The 12,346-nt window shown below is 43.8% G+C and overlaps 1 protein-coding gene across 1 annotated transcript in view; it reads right to left on the bottom strand.

Annotated features, from left to right (window-relative positions):
- The window catches only part of IGSF5 (immunoglobulin superfamily member 5), a 66,416-nt gene extending 55,369 nt beyond the window's left edge, over window positions 1–11,047 (bottom strand). Inside the window, exons 1-2 of the mRNA XM_010598690.3 lie at window positions 10,322–11,047; window positions 5,128–5,206 (exon numbers count right to left, since the gene is read on the bottom strand). Coding sequence (XP_010596992.1) covers window positions 5,128–5,185 — 58 coding nt within the window. The 5' untranslated portion in view covers window positions 5,186–5,206; window positions 10,322–11,047. The remainder of the gene's footprint in view (window positions 1–5,127; window positions 5,207–10,321) is intronic.
- Between the last annotated feature and the right edge of the window lie 1,299 nt (window positions 11,048–12,346).

Genomic DNA, 12,346 nt, shown 5'->3' with positions numbered 1-12,346 from the left:
TTAGGTTAAATTACCCTGTAACAGGCTCCCAAAACCTGTTTTTTGGTGCTTCTTTGAGGCAACTGTCACAGTGCTGATTATATACATATTTTTTTTTTCTATCAATAATGTCTGTCCCCCTACTAGGCTCTAAGCTCCTGCTGGCAGGGACTATGCCTGGTTTCACTCATCACTGTACCCTGGTGACTACAAGGAAGTAGCACACATCAGGTCCTCAGTACATGTTTACAGAATGAATAAATACAGTGGCAGAGTTCTGTTGTTGTTGAGAAGGCCCTGGGTGGCACAAACAGTTAAGCACTCAACTACTAACCAAAAGGTTGTAGTCCAAACTCACCCAGAGGTACCTTGGAAGAAAGGCTGGTGATCTACTTCCAAAAAATCAGTCGTTGAAAACCCTGTAGAGCACGGTTCTGCTCTGACACACTTGGGGTTGCCATGAGTCTGAATCATCAACTCCATGGCAATGTATTTTTTTTTTCTTGGTTTGGAGTTCTGTTGTTGTTAGCTGCTGTCAAGTCAGACCTCAGTTCATGGTGATCCATGCACAATGGAACAAAACACTGCCCAATCTTATGCCATCCCCAGGATCAATTACACTTTGGACTCTTCTGACCTGAAGGGTTTTCACTGGCTGATTTTTGGAAGAAGATCACCAGGCCTTTCTTCCTGGTCTTTTGAAAAAAAAAAAAAAAAGTTTGAAAGCTCTGCTGAAACCTGCTCAGCATCACAGCACACTCGGGTCCCCACTGACAGACAAGTGGTGGCTGCATATAAGGTACGCTGGCCAGGAGCTGAACGGGCTGAGCAAGAATTCTACCACTGCCTTCTACACAATCCATTATTCCAGGTGCAAAGTATACTAAGTTACTGACCAGATCTAGGGCATGGATTGACGACTATTCAATTCAATCGCAATGCTTTAATCAATGATAAAAATACAAATCCTGCATAAAAGGAGTTTGTGTTCTCAAGGGGCAAGACAGACAACAAAATTAAAAAATCAATCAGATAGTCTACGAGAAGGCAGCAAGAAGTATGGAGAAAAATAGAACAGAGAAGAGCATCTGCATGGGGGCATTGTGGTGGGGTGGGGTGGCCATCCTAGTAAAAGGGTGGTCAGGCCCAGCCCCCTGCAGAAGGTGCTCTACGAACATGAAGGAGGGGTGGCAGCAGGTATGTGGATATCAATGGGAAGAGCCTTCTCAGCAGAGGAAACAGCAGAGCAAAGGAGTGTGGGTGGGAGGAGCCCTTTGGGTGTACAGGCAGTCCCCAGGTTAAGAATGAGATCTGTTCCCAACTGTCCTTAAGTCGAATTTGTAAGCAAGTCACAACAGGTACATACGGTTCTTATTTAACATCAGTTAATCAAACGTTTGTCTTAATATGTAGTATATATTTTACCTTTCTGTGAAACATTATGGGGCAGTTCCACTCTGTCCTACAGGGTCTCTATGAGTCAGAATTGACCTGACGGCAATGGGTTTGGTTTTTGGTTTCTATGCATATACAGGCTTCGTTTATGAGTGTACATACGTAGGTACATACGTCTTGGAAGACATCTATGCATATATGTACGTCTTGGAAGAAGTACAGCCAGAATGCTCCTCAGAAGCAAGGATGGCGAGACTAATCTCACATACTTTGAAGACGTTATCAGGAGGGATCAGTCCCTGGAGAAGGACATCATGCTTGGTAAAGTAGAGGGCTAAGGAAAAAGAGGAAGACCTTCAACCAGATGGATTGACACAGTGGCTGCAAGAATGGGCTCAAGCGTAACAATGATTGTGAGGATGGCGCAGGATTGGGGAGTGTTTCGTTCTGTTGTACATAGGGTCACTATGAGTGGGAACCAAGTCGACAGCATACAATAAGAATAAGAAGCATATAAAACAGTTAAGGGTGTTTTCATGAGCATCACAAAGTAGTGCTAGTGTTCACCATTGTACTCCACTCAGATTGTATTTCACTCAAATTTTAATCTAGTAGGCTTTAGGGCAGTTCGTTCTTAAGAAAAAGTTGGTCCATAAGTGGATCATTTGTAACCCAGAGACTGCCTGTACACCAAGTTGCCCCTCTGATATTCAGAGCTAAGTCCACAAATGGAGGTGACCTTGCCTTGCCCTGGACTTTCCAAGGTGAAGAACCTGAATACCTCAGTCTCCTGGGATGGACCCCCATCTCTCTGAGGGCTCTACGATAAACCCATATCCTCCTTCCTGAAATAGCCATATCCAGGCCTCAAACCAAAGCCATCCGCGCTCTCAAAACAGTGCTTAAGGCTCAATTTCTGCAGAAAAGGATGTCTCAGAAAACTACAGACACAGAGTTCATTAGTTTCCCACTTAAATCCAGCAGAGGTGTCCGCAACTAGCAACTGGCTGAAACAGCTCCCTAGGCCTCCATGTCCTTAAACATGTGTTGATCAGTTAGTCTGTGACGAGACTGTGAGGGGCTGTTTTCTTCTCCACTTAAAAAATGTCTGGCAAGAACCTACAAAAGGCTTGATGGGGAGGGGTAGTGAGTAACTAAAAAGGAGCACAGTGGGATTCTGGGGTTGTTCATGGAATGTTATGGATCTCAATGTTGATTCCATGAATATGTTCAGTTTATGGAGATTCATCAGGTTGTAGCTTTACAACATGTGTACTTTTCTGAATGTATATATACTTTAATACAAAGCCCTTTTGGTCTCATGTACGTGATTGAACTACGAAGCATGTTCTTCACGTGTGTTATTGTTTGTTTATAGACCTGTCTAATCTTTGGCTGAAGGGTGAACTTTGGAAGTGAGTGGCTTCAGTTCTGAGTTAAAAGGGTGTCCTCAGGCTACACTTGCCCAAAAGCAATGACCAAAAGGCAGGATGGGACAGGAAAAATGGATGGATGGAAATGGGGAATTGGGGTGTGGAAGGGGAGCGTGCTGTCACGTTGTGGGGATTGAAACCAATGTCACAAAACAATTTGTGTGTAAATTGTTGAATGAGGAACTAATTTGCTCTGTAAAATTTCACCTAAAGTACAATAAAAAAAAAAAAGGAGTCAGACCCAAAATTATATAGATGGCGGAATTAGCACATAAGAACTTTAAAACAACTGTTATCAATATGTTTAATGATTCAAAGGGAAATATTAATATAATGAGGAAAGACTATTTAAACAAAAAGAACCTAATAAAAATATAGAGTCGAAGAAAATAATTATTTGAAGTGCCAATCTTATTGAATGTGATTAACAGATTAGCTATCAAAGATGAAAATATCAGTGAATTTGAAGATATAGCAATAGACACTCTAAACTAAAAAAAAACTAAAGCAGAGAAAAAAACAATTGGCGGGGGGCAGGGGAAGTGGAGGCCAGACTCTTACTGACCTGTTTTAATCACATGAGGTTAAAAGTATTTCAGTTGACCTTGAACTGTCCACTACATGTTTCCAGTTAGTAATCTGATTTAAATAAAATACATGAAAAAATAAGAAAAAAAAAGCAAACAACATATTTCATTGGGTAAATATGTTGCAAAAGACCTCAAAGATGTCACTTTGAGGACTAAGGTGCACCTGACCCAAATCATGATATTTTCAATCACCTGATATTCATGCTAAAGCTGAATAATGAATAAGGAAGACCAAAGAATAATTGATGCCTTTGAATTATGGTGTTGGTGAAGAATATTGAATATACCATGGACTTCCAGAAGAATGAACAAGTCTGTTTTGGGAGAAGTACAGCCAGAGTGCTCCTTGGAAGCAAGGATGGCAAGACTTCATCTCATGTACCTTGGAGATGCTATCAGGATGGACCAGTCCCTGAAGAAAGACATCAGGCTTGGTAAAAATAGGACAACAAAAAAGTGGAAGAACTTCAACAAGATGGACTGACACAGTGGCTGCAACAATGGACTCAAACATAGCAACAATTGTGAGGATGGTGCAGGACCTGGCAGTGTTTCGTTCTATTGTACATAGGGTCACTATGAATCAGAACCCACTCAATGGCGTCTAACAAAAACAATATGTCTACACAAATAGGAGCTACTGATGCTGATACTTCTTAGATGTAACCAATCACCTCATGGGATTAGTTATCTTGGTTTGAAGACTTCAGGTCATAGACTCGTGGGACAATTCAGTCAATTGTCATAATATAGTTCATAAAGTTATGTTCTACACCCTAGTTTGGTGAGTAGTGTCTGGGGTGTTAAAAGCTTATGAGCTGCCATCTATATTCATCTGGAACAAAAGAGAAAGAGGGAAACCTGAGAATCAAAGAAGGAACCGGACTACAGGACTAAGAGTCTACATGAACCACCACGCCTCCTCTAAATTTAGATAAGAAGAACTATGGAATATTCTGATCAGGGTCACAATAGATGCATCCTGATAGAAAGGGAGAAAAATGTGAAACAGAATTTCAAGTTCTCAAAGAATCCAGATTTACTGGACCCATTGAGTCTGGAGGAATCCCCAAGACTATTGCCCCAAGATATTTTTTAAGCCTTGAACCAAAGTTATCCCCGGAAGTCCCCTTTTAACTAAATAGCAGTTTAGTTTAAAAAGTAAAAAATATTACCCTTGAGTACTGATCTCTTTTTAAAAATGAACCAAATGAGACCAAATGGAAAACAGTTACTCTAAAGCATGGATGAGAAGTTTGGGGGCGGTGAGACTAAGGTGACAGGAATGGAACAACTAGAATAGAAATAATGAGATTGTTGACACAATGTGAAGAATGGAACCAATGTCGCTGAACATTATGTGTAGAAATTATTGAGTAAGGAACCTGTTTTGCTATGTATACTTTCATCAAAAAAACAAAATAGTTTTAAAAGCAATTAAAGTGGAGAAAAAGTGGGCAAGGGGAGGGGTATTTCAACAAGAGGAATAACTGGCGGAAAGGTACCAAAGGCAGATTCCCAGGACAGAGAGAGTCAGAATAAGAGGGGTAGGAGGTCAAATGTACGGGAAGGACCACGAAGTTGAGTCAAGGCAGCAGGAACTGGACACCACCAAAGAGGTTGCAAATGGAAAGGGGATGCAGTGGACAATAGCCTGCCCCAGTGGTCTCCTCTAAGCACACTTCCACCCCTGCCCAAAGAACATTCCACCAACCTCCCATTATCCCTACCTGCCAGCACAGCCAGGACCACCAGCAGGGTGGGAATACCTTTCCAGCAGCCCTCCATCTCATCATGGCCTTCCTCACCCTGTGGAAAGAATGCAGGCAGGTCACAGTCCTGACACGAAGCAAGCATTTATCATTCAAAGGCAGTCTGTGCCCCTACTAGCAAACATGGGTGTGGATGGCTTAGATCAGCACTTCGCAGTGTGACCAGCAGCATCAGCCTCACCTGGGGACTTGTTAGGAGAACAAATTCTAGAGCCTACTCCCCCAGTTGCTGCGGAATCCATTTCAACCTTGGCGCCCCTGTGTGTGTCAGAGTAGAAGTGTGCTCCATAGGGTTTTCAATGGCCGATTTTTTGGAAGTAGATCACCAAGGCTTTCTTCCAGGGCACCTGTGGTTGGACCTGAACTTCCAACCTCTTGGTTAGTAGCCAAGCACATTAAGCACATTAATCATTTGCACCACCCAGGGACTTAGACGTCCCGAATCAGAAACTCTAGGGGCAGGCCCAGCGCACTGTGGTTTAGCAAGGTCTCCAGGTGCTACTGCTCCTTGCCCAGGTTTGGGAATCACTGTATTAACTAACCTAACCTTCCAAGCCCATGTACATATCGTGGGATGCAGATGGCGTACCATTACACAGAATTACTGACCGAGATGTAGAGTGTGAATTGACTTTATTCATTTCAATTAAGATGCTTAATCAATAATTAAAAAAAAAAAAAATCTTGCCCACAAGGAGTTTACATTCTGAAGAGGGGAGACAGGCAACAAAATAAGCAAATCGATTAGACAGTCTATGAGAAGGCAGCAATAGGTATGGAGAAAAATAGCACAGGAAGGGGAAGGTGCATGGGGGCATTGAGGTGGGGTGTGCTGGCTATCCTAGTAAAGACGGTGGTCAGAGCCAGTCCCCCCACCCCGAGAAAGTGCTCTATGAACATGAGGGAGAGGTGGGAGCAGGTATGTGGATATTGATGGGAAGAGCTTTCCTGGCAGAGGACACAGCATGTGCAAAGGGCCTGGGTTTGGACTGTGTCAGGCATGTTTGAAGGAGTTGCAGAAAGAACTGCTATGTGGCTGGGACAGAGTGAGAGATGAGTCTCAGGGAATGAGGATAGAGTTAAGATTAGCCAGTTGGCAGCACTCGAGGTTTCAATCATATACACCTCTTCTCTTCGCTCTTCCTTCCACCTCCTTTTGTTCTTTGGAAACCACAGTCTTAGTTATTTAGTGCTACCACAACAGAAATACCACAAGTGGAGGGCAATAACAAAAAGAAATTTATCCTCTCACAGTCTAGGAGGCTAGAAGTCTAAATTCAGGATGCCAGCTCCAGGAGAAGGCTTTCTGTCTCTGAAGGAATGACTTTTGTCATCCATCTTCCCCTGGTGTAGGAGTTTGTCAGCCCAGGGACCCTGGGTCCAAAGGACATGCTCCACTCCCAGCTCTTCTTCTTTGTGGCAGGAGGTCCCTCCTTACTGCCGGCACCCCCCCCCCCCACCCCGCCGCCCCGGTCTCTCTGCTCGATTCTGTCTTTTATATCTCAAAAGAGATTGACTCAGGAACAACCTAATCTTATAGAGTGAGTTCTGCCTCAATAACATAACTGCCTCTAATCCTGCCTCATTAACGTCATAGAGGTAGGATTTATAACACACAGAAAATCTCATCAGATGACAAAATGATTGACAATCACGTAATACTGGGAATCGTGGCCTAGCCAAGTTGACACACATTTTTGGGGGACACAATCCACAACACTATCCATGCATTTTTTTTTTCTTTTACTTTTTCCTTCTCCCCTGGGACAGGCCTATCCAAGGCACTCACTGGCACTGCTTAATCCCATTGGGCATTCATAGCTAATCACCAATACACTGAATGTACCAAGGACTGTCTGTAAAACCAGAGGCTCCTTCCCCATTACCCACTGTCATTGATTCCGGCTCATAGCGACCCTGTAGGACAGAGTACAACTGCCCCATAGAGTTTCCAAGGAGCGCCTGGAGGATTCGAACTGTCGACCCTTTGGTTAGCAGCCATAGCATTTAGCTACTACACCACCAAGGTTTCGAGAGGCTCCTTAGCCTCACAAAAGAAGGCCTCTATTCCAAGCATTCTTGCATACCAAGGATGTGTGGCTCCCAGGGACCTGGAGCTGGTTTTTCAGGTGACAGCTTTGGCACACGGCACCTCCAAAATGTACAGTGCCCTTTCCTACTAAAGACCCCATGGTGGGGTTTCCAAATGCATTGACACACTCATTCAGGGTTCTGGTCTCCTTTCTTCTCCACAGGCAACAACCAACCATAAACAGACATGTTGTCGTTGGGTGCCCTCAAGTCAATTTTTTCCTCACAGCAGCCCTATAGGACAGAGTAGAACTGCCCCCTAGGGTTTTCAAGGCTGTAATCTACGGGAGCAGATTATCAGGTCTTTTCTCCCAAGAAGCCACTAGCTGGCTTCAAATTGCCTACCTTTCTGTTAGCAGCCAAGTGCTTAAGCATTGCATAATCAGGGCTCCTATAAGCAGACATACAAGAATTGAAATAGCCATGGACAAATAACCACCACACCTCGGCCTCCAAAATACACCTCATCTAAGTTGTTGAAGAAAACTGAGTGTCAGTGTGATGGAGAGCGGAGACGCTCAGGCCGGTGACCACATTTTCCACTCAAGCACATTACTGGATATTTACAGCTTATGAGAGAAACGTCAGGTTTCCCACTTCTTGGTTTCTCTGTTTCCTTTGGAGAGCACAATTCAACCTTTGATCAAAGTGTTCAGCTGCTAATGGAAAGGTGGACAGTTCACGCCCACCAGCCAATCCATGGGAGAAGGATGTGGCAGTCTGCCCACATAAAGATTACAGCATTGGAAAGCCTATGAGGCAGATCTGTTCTGTCCTATCAGGTTGCTCTGTGTTGGAATCGACTCGACAACAACTGGTTTGGTTTTGGTTTGGACTAAACTCTAATTACTCACATGCATAATAACATTCAGCACTTCTGTGCTACGGCACCATTGCATGGTGGCACCAAGTCTCATGGGATAATCTGAAACAGATGCAGCAAGTCCCTAAAAGTGTGCTCCAGCAGCATGTTGTACAGCAGCTGTACACAAGTGAAATGAAATCACAGCTTTTCTGAGGTGTAATTACGACCCCGAGTAAATAAATCATTTACTAAATCTCGAGGTTCAGTTAACACAACTTTACCAATAAATCACTCTGCCAGTCAGTCATCCGGAACACTTGGCTAAGGCAGAGGACCGGGGAGAAGTCAAGCCACCTAGTTATACAAGGCTGTTCTACATCTTACAGAAAGCAATAAATTGAAAACGTATCACTGAAATAGATTAAGGTTGCTTAGGAGATACTTCTAGTCACTGATAAGAGTGACTCACAATTGGAAGCACTCAAGACTAAGAGCAGATGACTAAACTTACTAAACGCCCCCTTCTGCCAACATCCTCACACGAGATTCATGTGTACTGAGTCTCTGCGTGAAAGAACGATTCTGTTTCCAAAGAGTCCAAAAGCTTTAAAAATCAGAACCACTGGGCAGTGGAAGAACAGAACACGCTGAGAGCCACGAGAACCCAGCTGTAAGATGACTAACCAGTTGCCATGGAGATGATTCCAACTCATGGCAACCCCACGCATGTCAGAGAAGAATTGTGCCCCAGAGGGTTTTCAATGGCTGAGTTTTAGGACACAGATCACCAGGCCTTTCTTCTGAGGCACCTCTGGGTGGACTTGAACCTCCAGCCTTTCAGTTAGCAACAAGTGTATTAATCATTTGCCCCACCTAGGGACTCTAGGAGATTACTACCAATGTAGGGTTGGTGTTAAAAGGGTGTGCACAGGAAGGACACTGTCTCAAAGCTGACTTCAAGTTTAAATTACAATCAGACAAGTCCCTTTAATTAAACGAGGGCCTAGGCCAGGTTTGTGTCAGTTAATATCTCTGTAGAGAAGTTTTTCTGGGACCCAAGATTTAATTTCTCATTCATTTCATTATGGAAGACTTGAATTACCTAATTTTAGTTGAAAAACTGCAAAGTCATCTTAAAGTCTTAAGTGTTATTAAATTATATTGAATAGACAGGATTTAACCCCCAACCACTGAAAAGGTGGATATTAACACTCAGAAGATATGTGGGGACCCACCCAGTTAATCATACCATTTGTCAAATCTGATAATCTCAGTTAACTAACCTTTATTTCTAGGTTGTTGAAAGTAGTTTAAGGAGCCTTGGTGGTTCGGTGTTTAAAGTGCTCGGCTGCAAACCGAAAGGTTGGCATTTCAAACCCACCAGCTGCTCCATGGAAGAAAGATGTGGCAGTCTGCTTCCGTAAAGATTTACAGCCTTGGAAACCCTGTGGGGCAGTTGTGGTCTGTCTACAGGGTCACTGCGAGTCTGAATCGACTCGACAGCAGTGGGTTTGGCTTTTTTTTCGTTTTGAAAATAGTTTGATATTCGCCAAAGGTGCCTTCTTAGGCAGCTGCACAAGTCCAAGCCTAAAGAGAACAGAGGCCAAGTTGTGTCTCAAGGCCTGGCCTGGTGGGAATAGCTACAACAAACACCACGCAAGGGACTCTCTCAAAAGTACTACGCCTAAATAAAAAGGCACTAACATCTCTCCTACAAACTCAAAGACTCCAACTCTGAGCCTTCCACCCCCGACATTCCAAGCATTGGGCCTACCTTGGCGTTGCCTGACAGCTTGTGAGCAGTCCTAGAACTTCCATAGATTTCCCTTCAATTCTACTTTCCATAAAGACTTCTCATCGAGGAGTTAAAAAACAGCACTGACAAGTGTGTCCAATGAGCAACACAGGTCTTAGTAATTTTCCTGCCTCTGAATACTGACCCCGAAAATTCCAGCACAGCCTTGGCTTGAAACGTCTCCCTGAAAACAGCTCACGGTGTAACTGAGGCTGGCTCTATTAGAAATCTCCCCAAATTTCTAAACTCAGAGCAGCCCACTTTTTTAATATTTAACTTTGTAGACGCTGAGAAAGAAATATCGATGCTCTCCGTGGGAAACCCAGCAGAAGGCCTCCTCAGGGCTCAAGCGTCCCCGTCAGGAGAGCTAATTAATCAGTGGGAGGAGGCCCAGCTACACTGCAGATAAACCCACCAGACAAGTCCACCTATCAGGAGAGGAACTAGCAAGTCATTCTTACCTCGGGCACTTGATCTTCTCATCAGGACTTCAGCGGACACTCCGTTTCCGAAAGCCTTCTTGGTCTGTGTCCACTATCCACACACTCAAGAACAAATTCCTTCTGGCCCTTAAAGAGTCCCCCCAGTCCCTCTTCACCGGCTTACAGGAAGTGCCTTATGAAATTGTTCTGCCACGTCACTGGCCGGGTTATAAACAGAGGTGCCAATAGGTTCCACACTCCAGGATGGTATGAGTGCCCCAAAGGGACATATTTCCTCATTAATCATTAGCCAGTCCCAAACAGCTACCACAGGAAGTCCAAACCTGGGGCTGATAAGCCAAAGGCCTCAGTGCCAAGACTGTCCTCCACTCCACCCTCCACTTTCCGTTCCTCCCTCAAGCCTTTCGCAAGTGCCGGAGAGCCAGGCCCTTCTCAGTGGCCTGCCACCCTGGTTTTTCTCGTCCATGAGCTAGTAGGAAGCAGACAGGTCCTTTCTTGCCTGAAACAAGGGGACATGGTGGATGTCATTGGATGGCCTGACTGACCTTGAGCTTTCTCCTTACCTCCAGGACAGACTCAGGGGCTAATCAAGCTGGTTCCTTCTTTCTGGCAGGCACCTAAATATCCAGTGGAACACGTTCTTCTGTGAGGAAAAAAATCCTAAAAGTGAAGTCCTCTGGAATGTGAAGGGTAATTATCTGAGGAGCACTTACAAGAGAACTGTGGTCTTAAGTGGTTGTCTTCAGGCCTCTGACTCCGCACCCCCACCTCCTCAGAGGTGAACAAAGGAACTTGGCTTTTCAGAAAAAAAGAAGCATTGCCATGGAGTCAGTTCCAACTCGTGGCAACCCCATGTGTTACAGAGTGGAACTGCTCCATAGAGGTTTCTTTTTTTTTTTTGATTATTGATTTTTTTTTTATTTTTAATGATTACTGAAATGGGCAAAATCACCGCATTAGAATACAGTGACTCTATTCCAGCCAAACTTATATTTTAGTATGGAAGAGGACCAGAACCAATGACAATCATCTTCAGATATTGAAGATTCACAGAAATGGAAGTTCTTCACATATATGACCTAAAAATCTTCACAATAGATAACAAGACATCTTACAGGAAGAAAAACCACGTGTGAATTATAATGAAGACCTCTGAGGTGAAAAATAACTGCCTATGTGCATAACCAGATCTTAGCTAGCTGTGGGTCCTGAGAAGACATTATAATAAGAAAATACATACCCAGGAAGCTTTTGCTAGCTACTGTATCAATTATTGTAACAATCCTTCCTCACTACCCAAATCATTATTTCTATCCCCTTTCTTTTTTTTTTCTATTGTGCTTCAAGTGAAAGTTTACAAATCAAGTCAGTCTCTCATACAAAAATTTGTATACACCTTGCTATGTCCACAGAGGTTTCTTGACTGCAATCTTTATAGAAGCAGATCATCAGATCTTTCTTCTGCAGGACCGCTGGGTGGATTTGAACCACCAACCTTTAGGTCAGTAGATGAGCACAAACTGTTTGCGCCACCCAGGGACTTAACTCTGGGACTATCTCAGGAAAGATCACTGCCCTAAATCATGACTCAAAGCACCACATTGTCTACTTTTATAACAGTTCTTGGCCCTTCTGGAATATCTGCCTTATCTCCTCATTGCATTTAATCTTCTCAGAGGCCTCAGTCAATGGCATCTGCACATAACAGGTACCAGCAGAAGGTGTAGATCATGTATTTGGACTAGACCCTGAGACAGATAAATTGCTGCTCCTTCCAGTAGTGGACATTGATCTCATTTGTAGCCCCGTGAGCCACCAGAAGCCACCTCATCAGGATCGCTTCTCTTTCCTTCACAATTCAGTGAGCCCAGAATTTATTTCACCTAATGGCTATTTTCCTTTCTCCTAGTAGAGCTCAGACCATAGCCACACTATTAAAAAAACAAGTCATATTGACACACTTCTTCCCTTTGTCAGCTAAGATAGTACTTTCTAGCCCTTCCGCCACAGAAAATAGGCATATCTGAACATCTGTATTTTAAC

The sequence above is a fragment of the Loxodonta africana genome, chromosome 2, assembly GCF_030014295.1.
Source record: "Loxodonta africana isolate mLoxAfr1 chromosome 2, mLoxAfr1.hap2, whole genome shotgun sequence".
Lineage (NCBI taxonomy): Eukaryota > Metazoa > Chordata > Mammalia > Proboscidea > Elephantidae > Loxodonta > Loxodonta africana.
This window is presented reverse-complemented; position numbering and strand designations above follow the sequence as displayed.